Source organism: Leguminivora glycinivorella, chromosome 11 (assembly GCF_023078275.1).
Source record: "Leguminivora glycinivorella isolate SPB_JAAS2020 chromosome 11, LegGlyc_1.1, whole genome shotgun sequence".
In the NCBI taxonomy this organism is placed as follows: domain Eukaryota; kingdom Metazoa; phylum Arthropoda; class Insecta; order Lepidoptera; family Tortricidae; genus Leguminivora; species Leguminivora glycinivorella.
Window position 1 is genome coordinate 19505216 of NC_062981.1, and position 14430 is coordinate 19519645.

The 14430-nt window shown below is 38.1% G+C and overlaps 1 protein-coding gene across 2 annotated transcripts in view; it reads left to right on the top strand.

Annotated features, from left to right (window-relative positions):
* Positions 1–14430, top strand: part of LOC125231064 (SH2 domain-containing protein 4B-like) — a 119001-nt gene that overhangs the window by 79290 nt on the left and 25281 nt on the right. For both annotated transcript variants that reach the window (XM_048136406.1, XM_048136407.1), the window contains 2 exons: positions 8537–8651; positions 14146–14262. In XM_048136406.1, the coding sequence (XP_047992363.1) occupies positions 8547–8651; positions 14146–14262 (222 nt within the window). In that variant the 5' untranslated portion in view covers positions 8537–8546. The remainder of the gene's footprint in view (positions 1–8536; positions 8652–14145; positions 14263–14430) is intronic.

The window sequence follows — 14430 nt, forward strand, 5'->3', positions numbered from 1 at the left end:
GAGATGGCAGTCTATGCTCTGTGATTACACTTTTTACTTCGACAGTAACTCTCTATAATAGGTACTCGATCCTCTTTGGTACAGCGAATGGAATAATGAACGAAGGAAAAATAAATCCCAAGAATGAAAATATTAGTAAATAGGTATATGTCCACTAAATTTTATTTGTTTTGCCACTAGTAACTACAACCTGCAGAAAATGTAGCAAACCAAGCCAGGGTGCCAACATGCTAATCGTCTTACGTTTAGTAGCGAACGAAATGCCAATGTCTCTGTTACACTCATACGGAAGAGTGACACAGAGAGATTGCTGCGCTTTAATCGATTGGTTTGTTATCTTTACAATGGTTTTATAGTTGAGCGCGTATGATGTCTGTTAGGTGGAAAGACGAAAATGTTGGTTTTATTTAAGAAATCTCTTATAAAATGAATCCATGTCAAATATTGGATAGTCTGTTCGGAAAAAGAAGTCATGAAATGTATGGGGTCCAATACATTCAACGACTCTTTGCTTTCCTTATTATCACAACCAATTCCAAACGTGGAACACATAGAACTAAATTGCTTTTACCTATGACTAAGTTAGCGTTATCCAGGAAAAACGTTTACTGTATGGCTATCAAATTATTCAATATCCTATCTGATGACATTAAAGAATTACACCCATTGGTTTTCAAAAAGACATTGTTTAATCATTTAATTGAAAATTGTTATTACTCTATTGATGAATATGTAATAAATTGTAAATTATAATCAATTATTTAATACTAATTATTTATTGTAAATTCAAATTAAATGTTTATATATAATTAATCTATTGTCACTGTTGCGAGCTATGCTGTTTTGGAATTTTTTATGTACAGAACTGCCTGAATAATTATAGTGTGTAAGACTAGTATACATCTTGTATATAGTTAGCAGTGGCGGGGCGTGAAAATTTTCGTTGGTAAAGCCGGAGGGGTTTTTGGCATCTGTTTTGTATGGACTTCTACAGATACTAGAGAATTTTAGGGAACCCGTTGGGAATCGAGTTGTATCGACGCTCCGCCACTGATAGTTAGTTAAGTTTTGTTAGTTCATAAGTAAACAACATTTGTACGCCTGTCGGGGCAAAACAAGAATCGTGCTGTGGATATTTTTTTTGAACACCTATGTATATACGCTTGTTTTATGCAAATAAAATAATCATTCATTCATTCATTCATTCATTCATTCATTCATTCCAAACAGACTACCTACCATGCATTGTCACTCGTCATGAATGAGTAGGTACATTAGGATACTCTTCTTCACCAACATGTGACATCACACAAAACTTGTGCAAATCTCTTACAATAGGACCGAGGACGTGCAATATCAGTCGAGCTTTTGCACCAAGCATAAACTTTGGCATTGCAGTTTGGAAAGCGATCTGTGGTCACATAATGGTGAAGGCACTGATATTACGTATGTACAGCTATAGTACATTGTGCAACAAGGGGAGGAAGTTGAATATTACTAACGAGAGTAAGTTAAATCGCGACGGCTTGCCATACTCCCCGAGTTATACACAATGTTTTTCATCACACTCGCAATGTAAAAAATATGCAAATAGATTTAAAAAGGTTAAGTACGGTACAATAAATTTAATTATTCCCTTGGGAGAACGACTTTTCTATAACTCACGCTCCGCCTGCGTGCAATAGCACATTTAAAGTGTGGGTGTGATGAAAAGATATCAAAGTACCTTCTTACTTACCTATACCAATATACATTTCTAAATAATCACATCTAATCTAAGTACAGTGTAAACTAAAACGTAAACCAATTTTATTTTTTAAGTAGGTATATAAATATAGGCATATTATGATATTACAATAAAAAAAATAGTATTTTATCCAACAGTCGCTTAAAGGAGGTCAAAAAACAACGAGTGGCGTGGGTAACAATTTGTAGTCGGCGGACGATGGCTTCGGGGAATAGACTGTTATGTAGGGTTTTAAAGATCTATGCACGACCCTGTAAATGACGAACAACAGTTCGGGACTAGAAAAAATATTATAGGACATTCTTACTCAGATTGATTGACAATGCACTCAAGAACGTCAAATAAAGCTATACAGGCCCTACCTACCACTACGCTCCTGAGAAGATTTAAGTCGCCCCATTACTTAAAGGAAAGGAGAAAACTTACAACACTATATGAGTTGTAGGGGAAAATACCTATTACATACATATAGATACCTATAGTAAAAATGTAAGAATAGAGTGGTGTGAAATTATATTGAAAACTGTAGCTGAATAAGTATTCTTTGTTTCGAATAGAGATGGGCCGATACGGACTTTGCCGAATACGAATATTCGGCCGAACATTCGGTTCAGCTGTTACCGAACCGAACATTCGGCCGAATATTCGGTTCCACTATATTTAATACCTGGCTTAGAGTTAAAAACTTATCAAGGGTAATGTTTACTAACTAAGGCTCTTAATGTTCCTAATATAATTTAGTGCATAAGAACATTTTGATTTTTGTTTCCTAAGTTACCTTTTTTTACTTTTTTACATAATTATTGTAGGGACTTATATTTAACGCATTTTCAACCCCCTTTGGTCCTTAGACTCCTGAAATAGGATGTTATTATCCCATGAATTACGAAACAGCTTGCGCTATTTATTTACTTTTCCCCTCACTAGCTTGGAAACACGTGTTTTGTCCTTTAATACCAGCGGGTAAAAACGCATTTTATCCACTAGTGGGTAAAGTAATTTGACCTTGAATAAAGTCAAATTAACTGCTTTAAAATTGATAAAAGTAGATGAATCTAGTAATTAATATGATTTACCACCTGTGGAACTACTGGAAGTAGTGATAAACGCATTTTTTTGCGTTGTAGATTCCTCGCTATAGTGAGGGGAAAAGTTTTGTGTTACACTCGGGTGCAAATGTATTTTACTTCTCGTGTGTTAAAAAACTCGCAAGTTCAGGATTCTATTCTCGAACCACTCGCGTCGCTCGTGGTTCAACTATAGAATCCTTTCACTTGCTCGTTTTTCAATTCCACACTCGGCGTTAAAATACAACTTTGCCCCCTTGTATAACAAATAACTATTGTTTATTCGGTAAATATTCGGCAATGTAACCGAACTATTCGGCCGAATACGAACATTGAAAAACTTGCCGAATATGCCGAATACCGAATATTCGGCCCATCTCTAGTTTCGAATGCAACTAAAATATGTCATACTTACTCTGCAAGTCTGCATAATTTAATGTAATGTTTATAAATATCATTCATAGCACCGAATGCACTTTAGTCACGACAAAAGAACAAACAGACACTGACAGAGTCTGTGTAGACTGATAACTAAAATAACAAAACCATTAGCAACAACCGATGTATGTAAATATCCTGTGAGGATGTTATATAGGGTGACTAAGGCAATAAACAAGAATCATTGGGATAGCTTTAAAAGCGGGGAAAATTTTAAAATCGTTATTATTGGCCGTGTGGTGACGGGTTAAGAATTTCACTACCCCCTTTCTTCCCGTGGGTGTCGTAGAAATCGACTGTGGGATATGGGTTAAATTGTGGCGTAGGCGAGAGGCTGGCAAAACCTGTCACTGCAATGTCACAATTTGGATTTCTTTCAACCCCTTTTTGCCAAGAGTGGCACTGAAACTTAGTAGTTCATGTGCTCTGCCTACCCCTTTATGGGATACAGGCGTGATTATATGTATGTATGTATGTATGTATGTTATTATTTCTGGATAAGATCTTTCAAAGGAATACATTTTTGTATGTTATTTTTTCTTATTGCTCTTAGCTACTACAAAGAGTTCACAGCTTCGATATTAAAGATAATACAAACTTTGGAGACATACCCCCTTATTCATAAACGTACTCTAAAGTTATCAAGCCGATAAAGTTCGTTTGTCCCTTTCCGACGTATTGGTGTGATAGAAAGGGACAAACGAACTTTATCGCCTTGATAACTTTAGTGAACGTTTATGAATAAGGAGGATAGTCTCTTGCTAATCTACTCTTAGAATGTTCTACTTTAGTCGACTTTTGCAATATTCAGAATTATTCGAAGTTATTTAATAATATGACCTTTATTGCACAGCATAAAGTAAAAATGACGGTCTTAATGCCTTAAGGCATTCTCTACCAGTTAACCATTCAGTTATCCCAATAATAAAAAAAAGTTATTACGTTCATATATAAATCGAATGGCATTTCTGCGATCCGAAACGGAAACGAAACGCCACAAAGGTTAGTCTGGCTCTGTCGCGCCAATTCGCACGAGCGATTTGTTTGAGGCATAAATATGACAGAAAAGCGAACAGCCTATCGTACACCGTGCCACGCATGATTTTTTTTATGTCTTTATCCGTTTTCAATTTGCTGAAGTGTTCTTATCATCCTGTATACAAGCGTGACTAACCGGCTGTGACAAGTGCATGACATATCGGCGCAAATGCAAATTAAATGCAAGCGTGGATCGGTGGTAGCGATGCACAATGTTGCACTTTTGCGCTAGCTATGTTTTATACAGAGTGGGGCCTGTAACAAAGGCGAAGAATTGAACTCTAGGCTATTCTCCTTATACTGATCAACATTTGTTCGGCGACTTTTAAAAATAACTTGTATTTTGATTTTTATTACCCTTGAAAGTTTTTTCTAAGAGGTAATGTATTGCGAATTCTGTTAAGTCTAAAGTGTGACAGACAACGTCAATGACAACAATAATGGCGTACATTGAAGCTAATATTTATTTTGTATGAAAAATAAAAAATTTAAAGACTTCATAATTTTTAAAAGTCACTGAACAAATGTTGATCAGTATAAGGAGAATAGCCTACAGTTCAATTCTTCGCCTTTGTTACAGGCCCCACTCTGTATAATCAGCCGGGTCCACACTGAGCGAGGCATGTCGCGAGGCAATGTTCACTGTAAGCGTGCCTCGGTCGAGGCACCTAGCCATTACATCGGGACTTGCCTCGCCCTGTGTGGACCCAGCTAATAATTTGGGCCATTTGTTTCAAAGTTGTTCACCCCACTTTTCTTATTTGGAATTTTTTATGTGATTTCCATTCAGAGTTGCCAGCTCTTTCAATCCTAATAGGAGAAACAAAGTGTCCCAAGGTCTGTCCGTCCGTCCGTCCGTCCGTCCGCGGATAATCTCAGTAACCGTTAGCACTAGAAAGCTGAAATTTGGTACCAATATGTATATCAGTCACGCCAACAAAGTGCAAAAATAAAAAATGGAAAAAATGTTTTATTAGGGTACCTCCCCTACATGTAAAGTGGGGCTGATATTTTTTTTCATTCCAACCCCAACGTAATATATATTGTTGGATAGGTATTAAAAATGAATAAGGGTTTACTAAGATCGTTTTTTGATACTATAAACATTTTCGGAAATAATCGCTCCTAAAGAAAAAAAAAATGTGTCCCCCCCCTCTAACCTTTGAACCATATGTTTAAAAAATATGAAAAAAATCGCTAAAGTAGAACTTTATAAAGACTTTCTAGGAAAATTATTTTGAACTTGATAGGTTCAGTGGTTTTTGAGAAAAATACGGAAAACTATACGGAACCCTACACTGAGCGAGGCCCGACACGCTCTTGGCCGGTTTTTCATTTTGTATGACGGTAACGGAATGGAAGGTTTGAAATATGTATGGAAATCTTGGGACATTTTTTTTTCTCCTATCAGGACCGAAAGACCTCGCGATTCTGAGCATGAATCGCATAAAAAAATCCCATGTTACAAAAAAAGTGGGGTGGACAACTTTGAAAGAAATGGCCCATTTCACTATCGAAGACGCGTGCTTTGGCGTTGTACTCGTATTGCCATGCAGTCAAAGGTTATATTTGACAAATATGAGCGTCATCGTGAACAGAGCCAGTCCACACAAACGAGGCAAACGTGCCATGTAGACGTGACCCGGCTATTACATATAGCGTGTTCGTATCGACAGTGAAATGTGCTGATCTAGAGTAAAAATTACGAAACTAGGATATTGAATAAGTAGGATTACAATCACAATTACGATTTCTACTGGAATTTCATAAGACAACATTAAGAATTAAAAGGCTTTAAACATGATAATTTATCAGTCAGTCAATATACAATCAGTTCTGCAAGATGCGGGAGGAACAAATACTCCTCCTCTTCCTCTTTAAATCGGCCCCTCATTGCCGAAAATCGTGGCCACTTCATTGCATTACTCCTGTTTTTTATCGGTCAAGATTCGAACCAAATTGGTGATGTAGATATACAGCTAGTTGGAACAGAGATTTAGGTATTATTCACAATAAAATATAAAAAATACATACATATACAATTCATCAATGTAAATACATAATATGTTGCACATGCAACGCTTCTTAATACAGAAATACACATACTACATATATTAAAGCATTAGTGCGTAACTGCACAATATATCAAATTATTTACTCTTTATGGCACTAGGAAAACGACTCGGTAATATTCCATTAAAAGCTACATTAATCAACTACTGTGTGTGTAGCCGAATGCACAAACGCTCACGAAACGCTAACGATAATATCTCTTTTGTAGCTATCTATCTCTATCGCTCTTGCGTATTGGCGCGACAGAGCCAGACTACATTTCTGCGGCGTTTGGCGTCGCAGAAATGCCATTCGGCTACGGGGCCTGGTCACAGATTAATAATAAGTTACTAACGTAACAGATACTTCACTTCCCCACAAACGACAAATACCTACGCTTTATTTACCTAAACTTTATAGCGGTCATGAAAAATTAACTTAACGGCTTTGACTCAACGGAGCGACGACTGCGGCCGGTGTGATAATACGTTAGGGTCGCCGCGCCGTCGGTCGGTCCAATGACATAAAATATTTTATGATTTGCTTTTATAAAATGGTCATTTACTTTTTTACCTTCCCTAAACTAGGTAGGTAGGTATACATCACCTATGCGCCATGGCAATGTAATGTGTACCTATTTTAAGTACAGTCACGTGCATAGGTAAATATGTATAAATAGAATCTCGTCGAATCATCTCAATTACTTACGCTTTGTAAGCGTATCATAGCTCTCTCTATCGCTCTTCCGTATTGGTGCGTATACTGCGTATCCTGCCAGCCTGGCCGAAGTGAGTGAGTGACTTCATTCGAAACCCCTGCTGGGGTGTGAGTGGCCCCTTCCGCGCTGGGCGCTGTGGGGGCTGTGTCCGGGCGCGCCTCATCCTTTTGGGGACGGCTGGGCGATCCCCTGGCCGAAGTGACCATCGTTGAGGCTATGTGGCGATCGAAAGCGATAGAGAGAGCTTTTTGGCGTTAAGCAGATGCCCTGCTGACATAGCTAAAATGAGCATTTCTTTTTTTTTGCCACTTTTATGAAGTGAGATATTTAAAAAAAAATTTGCTATTCCTACTCAGAATTACTAGCTTTTTCAATCTTAGTAGTTAAAAAAATTGTCCCATACAATTTTTTCTTATTTTGTTACCATTTTCCGTACATGTTGTATGGGGTAACAAAAGAGGAAAGTAACAAAAATGTATGGAAATTCTGGGACACTTTTTGTCTCCCAGTGAGGTTGAAAGTACTCGTGATTCTGAGTACAATTGACCTAAAATTCCCTAAAACAATCAAAAATTTTTTATTGGCAAAAAAAAAAGAAATGCTCAAATGACAATCGTTGACGCACCAATACGGAAGAGCGATGGAAATAGCTGGCTACGATAACGATATTATCGTAACCGTTACTGCATTTAGCTAGGTAACACTGATACGCAAAGGCCACAGACAAGGAAGCGCTATTTATAGATCATAGGTTATCCACGACCATCATTTGCTTTCACTATGCACTGGCTGTTTCCTGGAAATTCGTAATTATAACTGGAGTATTGCTTGATTCGTATGTACGTATTAGGTTAATGCGTGTGTACAGATATTTCCGTTTTGTTTTGTCGACGTAGCACATAAATATGTAGTGGTCAAAATCGTAACACTACTTTTGTGTTACCGTTGTCGAGTAAAAAAAGGATCTATGGAAAAATTGACTCCAGATACGATATGAATAGGATAAATCAGTGACATACTCGTAAATGCCGTTGATATAAATGCCGTACAAAAACTTTTTGATTGGAAAGACTCTCATAGCACCAGAACCTAGAACCTCAGACAGTTCAGACACATTAATGACTCACCAACAGTAATCTGAATATGCGTAACAAAAAAATATAAAGTAAGAAGCGAAAAAAAGTCGTATAAAAAACGTATTCATGAGAGATTAGAAGGGGTTCTAAACATTGACCTTAACCTTGAAATTTGACTTTATTTATTCAAGAGGAAATTGTACATAAAACTTGGAAATGATAGTAAAATACCCATTTTACTTTGAATCGAATTGATCAAACGATCACATTACTTCTCTTTTAACATTACGTGGCTTACCAAACATTTTTTTTTTCATTTTTGGATCAGGCTTCCTAGGCCAGATTCTAAACATGTTGCATCTTCTGACAGTCCCCTTAAAGTCTTCATCCCTTGTTGCAGGGCCGGCACCATGTTGCAGCAGATTCTGCGGGACATGTGGGTGGACCCTGAGATCCTGGCAGAGCTGGATGAGGCCCAGAAACAGACGCTCTTCTGCAAAATGCGGGAGGAACAGGTATGAACCTGGTGATGTATCATGTGGTCCTTCTTTGTCGGCCTCTCATTGCCGAGAATCGTGACCACTTGGTTTGTTGGTGATGTAGATAAGATATGTGGGTGGTAGGTCCACCCGGAAATCTTGGAACAGCTGGAGACTCAGCAGACACTGTTCTGCAAGATGCGAGAGGGACAGGTTTATATTAGTCACAATTTTTTGGGAACAACACTAGAAGAAGAAGTCGAAAGTTCGAAACTGCATTTCTTCTCAGAGATGCCACAGTTTATTAAAGAAAATATCAGTTTTTCACTTAAAGTATCAGCAAACCAATCCCACAAGAAAAAATATATTTGATAATTTGGCAAAAGAAAAACTCTAGTTTGACTTATTTACATAGTTCGACGTTAAGAGACAGGTACTTAATTAAGCTACGCACAAAAAATGAGTGTTTACAAAGTCAGAGATGACAAAATGCAAAAAGCCATTTGGAGGTAGAACTTGCTCAAGCCCCCATGGAAACATTACAAACCATAACCTTTTTTCTCCAGTCCATGCTTCTTCTAATTGCTACTCAGGTATTTAAACTACCAAGCACCTTGCAAAAGAGAGTAGGTAACCATTCGCAAGTCGGTTTAAAAACAAACAGTTGCGGCCTTCAAAACGTTTCAATTAACCAAGCCTGGAATTGAAAAAGTTAAGCGGATGTTGTGACAATTAGCGGACGGACAATCTATGGGTCAACCGAAATAGAATTCCTTACATAATTCGGTTCCGTTTTTTGTACGAAATTGTACTTTCGACATGGCAAGGTCAATCTAAGCTCGTAGACAAACGCTTAATCGCTAATGCTGGCGAACTAAGTATATTAATTCAGTGATCGGGGATTTGGATGCCACACTGCGGGATGTCAAGCAGAAACAGTGATATGGATACGCCGTCTAACCCGTTATAATTTTTTCATGTCATAGTAGACAAATAATCAGATGGATGATGCTAAGCAACCACTGTTGCTTGTGTAAACTGTGAATTAAACAGTACTAAAAACTGAAGTAGTTAGTGGAGTAGGTTTGTATTTGTATGTAATATGTTGCCTTTTAGTGTTTTTAGATGATAATAAAGTGATTTTTATATATTAAATCACATATTTTATTGTAAGTGAGGCCTATATTAAACTGCAGGAATAACATTGATGATTTGATGTCGTATTTAAAACATTGACCCGTGACAGCAATACATTGACAACAAATATATACTCTTAATATTATAAAAGGCAAATTATGATAAAAAAAACCGGCCAAGAGCGTGTCGGGCCACGCTCAGTGTAGGGTTCCGTAGTTTTTCATATTTTTCTCAAAAACTACTGAACCTATCAAGTTCAAAACAATTTTCCTAGAAAGTCTTTATAAAGTTCTACTTTTGTGATTTTTTTCATATTTTTTAAACATATGGTTCAAAAGTTAGAAGGGGGGGGACGCACTTTTTTTTCCTTTAGGAGCGATTATTTCCGAAAATATTAATATTATCAAAAAACGATCTTAGTAAACCCTAATTTATTTTTAAATACCTATCCAACAATATATCACACGTTGGGGTTGGAATGAAAAAAAATATCAGCCCCCACTTTACATGTAGGGGGGGTACCCTAATAAAACATTTTTTTTCCATTTTTTATTTTTGCACTTTGTTGGCGTGATTGTTATACATATTGGTACCAAATTTCAGCTTTCTAGTGCTAACGGTTACTGAGATTATCCGCGGACGGACGGACGGACGGACGGACGGACGGACGGACGGACGGACAGACAGACATGGCGAAACTATAAGGGTTCCTAGTTGACTACGGAACCCTAAAAAAACTGTCCTTTATCTAACCATATAAAGCCCAGAATCCCGCGGCATATCCATGCTAGCACAATGATTGAGGTCATTCACCCCGTGTGGCATCCAAATCCCCGATCACTGTATATTATATTTGAACTGTCTGTCTGTCTGTCGAAGTAAATCTTTGAAGCTCTCCGTAGCGTCTCATATATGGTTATCTGTCGGTATTAGTGCGACACAGACAGTTGCCAATCGTTTGTTACGAAGCGTCAACGATCGTACTCTTAGCTAGAGGGCCAGGGTAGGCATGCGCGGATCCAGGGGGGGTCATGGGGGTCATGACCCCCCCTCCTCCCTGGAGCCTAGGTTGGCCATGCAAATAGACCACGTGACCCCATCCTGGGGCCTGGGCATTTACCACGTGACCCCCCCCAACCCCCTGGGCACGAAGCTGAATCCGCGCTTGAGGGTAGGTAGGTATACGCTTCGTAAGTGTATCGTAGCTATAGCTATCCCTATCGCTCTTCTGTAATGGTAGCGGCGCGACAGAGCCAGACTACGTTTCGATCGTCATTTCGGCTAGACTGGGTGAACAGCGATAGAATAAGTTGCGAATCGACCGCCATTCAGCGAAAGCGATTGGCTACTTGCCTACGGGCTCAGTTGGTTCTGATTTGAAACAACTAATGACAGGTAATAGAATGGCAAGGACGATAAAATAGATCGCGCGATTCGATTCGTTCGTATTTGAAGCTTGTAAAATACGAAGGTCTACAATGCCTATAAAAAGATCTAAAGTGTACCTAAACTTTTGTGAGATTTTCCATTGTATACATTCTGTTAACTAGTTAAGTATCGGAAGATTAAACGATATCCATTTTAAATTAATTCTCAAAGCACTTTGCCTATTCATTATGATAGCTATTAAAGTAGTTTCTAAAGAATTCAATGCTTACATTCTTTGCTGTCCCGAATGATGTTAGAAGGTTAATGTTGAACACTGCATCTATTTGATGTTAGTTATCACAGATGTCATATATACCATAGATCAAGCAAACGTATCTACTTAGCGTGTCAAATGAACTCAGTGAAATCCACTGAGTTGTCCGTCTTTACTCGCAGCTTGCAGCTTTCGGGCGTCAATTTTTGTAAGTTGAAGTCAACCAAAACATAAAAAATGCCTCGTTACGTGATATTCAATTGCAACAACACAAAAATTATGAACATCAAGAGCCTGAGACATATTTAAAATTACAGGCAAGAATCAACTTCAGTACAAAATTTGACACGCTCGGCCCCCACACAAATATATGAATTTGTTTCTTCTATCTAAATTAAGTTCTGTGTTAGTTATATTCTAAGAGCAAATGGCACTCGATGAGGTCGTGAATGTCTTGATGAGGTTAAAAGTTTGCGGTCTCTTGATGCGGTTCGTATTTCACCACAACATTTCTTGAACGTTTTCTAAATATCTAGCAAATGTCATACGAGTTATCTTTATGTTGTGTTGGTACAGTTACAACGTTATGCAGGATAAAACTAGTCTGTGTTATTATCCCATGAATCTAATTTTTGGAAAACCGCCCTTTGTGGCGCAATTGTGAACAGTAAAAAAAACAGCTCGACAAAATTTCCTACAGTATTTTACGAGCATGCTTTACGCTCGGACAAAAATATAGTTATTTGTTATACAAGGGGGCAAAGTTGTATTTTAACGCCGAGTGTGGAATTGAAAAACGAGCATGTGAAAGGATTCTATAGTTGAACCACGAGCGAATAGAATCCTGAACTTGCGAGTTTTTTAACACACGAGAAGTAAAATACATTTGCACCCGAGTGTAACACAAAACTTTTCCCCTCACTATAGCGAGGAAACTACAACGCAAAAAATGCGTTTATCACTGCTTCCAGTAGTTCCACAGGTGGTAAATCATCTTTATCACTAGATTCACCTACTTTTATCAATTTTGAAGTAGTTAATTTGACTTTATTCAAGGTCAAATTACTTTACCCACTAGTGGATAAAATGCGTTTTTACCCGCTGGTATTAAAGGACAAAACACGTGTTTCCGAGCTAGTGAGGGGAAAAATCTGTTACTATTTTACATCCAGCTATCGTATTTTATTCAATTAAGACATAAGACGAGACGTTTGAGAAAACTTCAACAAAGTTTCATCTAAAAACATTAAATAAATGTCATATACAAAGAAAAAGTGACCAAGGCCTCCAAGTGTTCCGAGCTGGAAACGAACCAGCGTACTCCGTTAACCGGACGGATGCCTGTAAAACCACTCGGCCATCGGACCACGAAATCAAGGGTCGAAATTTCCAAGTATATGACACAATTACCGAAGGCTTATGGCGCCCCCCCGGCCATCTCTGAGGTAGAACCGAAACTAGTTCGACCTCCTAACTGAATCAACCCATGTGATTACGAGTTAGCGAAGAGAGATGGCGCTGCCGTACAAATCTTAGAACAAATTAAATTATTCTCATTTGAAAATATTTTAATTTGTATTTTTAAGTAGTAACACTACTATTATACTATAAACATTAAATAAATGTCATATACAAAGAAAAAGTGACCAAGGCCTCCAAGTGTTCCGAGCTGGAAAGTTTCATCTGTCCATCGATGGCAGCATTCATTATAAAAATTATTGTATTAATTATCAATCCATCGATAGATTGCTTTCAAATTCGACAGTCGTGATAAGTTTGACCTCGAGCTAATGGTACAAGATCTTACAATAGAGGATTGTTGTAACAGGTCGTCTGAAGTGAAGAGTAGGTTCAAATATCCATCCATCCATCCATCTATCCATCCATCCATAGTCCATAGTAGTATTATAAATGGGAAAGTGTGTGTGTCTGTTTGTTTGTCCGTCCTTCACGGCAAAACGGAGCGCCAAATTACCGTGATTTTTGTGGAGTTGAAGGGATGGAGAGTGACATAGGCTACTTTTTGTCTCTTTCTAACGCGAGCGAAGCCGCGCGAAAAAGCTAGTTACCTATATTTCTTTTATAGAAACGTCATCAGCATTCGCTTGCCCTTATCCCAATTACTTGGGGTCGGCGCAGCATGTATTTTTCTTCCATGCCTCCCTATCGGACGTCATCTCATCATCATCATCATCATCATTCACTTGCATTCGTTTCATATCATCTCTCACACAGTCCATTCTTTCCCTCGGCTTTCCTCTCCAGCTTCCTCCTTCTACATTCATCCGTAATACTTTTATAGAAACGTAAATGAATGATATCTTTTAAGCATTTAAAACGCTTTTCTTCCCTTGTGAAAATGGTGTAGAACCCCATAATGTTGACTAGAGGGAGAAATATACAATTTAACTCGTAGAATGAGTCCGCCATAACACTTTTAGTGCTCAAGTCGTCATTGTCGCACGTAGGTACCACTTTTGAGTTGAAAATATGAAATGTGTGTTAATTGCAGTGGCCTATGACTTCGAAGTAGACTGTTATAAAACAGCAATGTAGATTGCTGTAAAGTTCAGTCAGTAGGTACCTTTATTTGCTCTTGCACGACTGGTGCTGCCTTAATTTTGTGGGCTTTTCACGCCACGTACGTTGCTAATAGTCTTCGTCTTCAAAATGACTCGAACCAGATAGGATTTTAGTTCTACTATGAACACTGTTATTGCAGTATAATAAAGAGTTAAAACCAAATTTCAGGTGCGGCGGTGGCAGATCTGGGACCAAAAGCTCTGCAAAGAAGAAACACCAGACCGGCCAAAAAAGAATGGGAAGAAACAGGTCAAGTTCTTGCATGGAGAAGATGGAGAACCATGGGTAAGAGGCAAAAATTACCATTCATTTAACTAGAAAGATATGGATAGGGATCAGAATCTTAAAGAGGAAATGATAGACGTGTGTACTGAATTTCCTGCCAAAGGAATTGACTGCTTTGCCTTAAAATTGGGGGGTAAAATAATCAAATCAATAAATTTTCGGGATGCT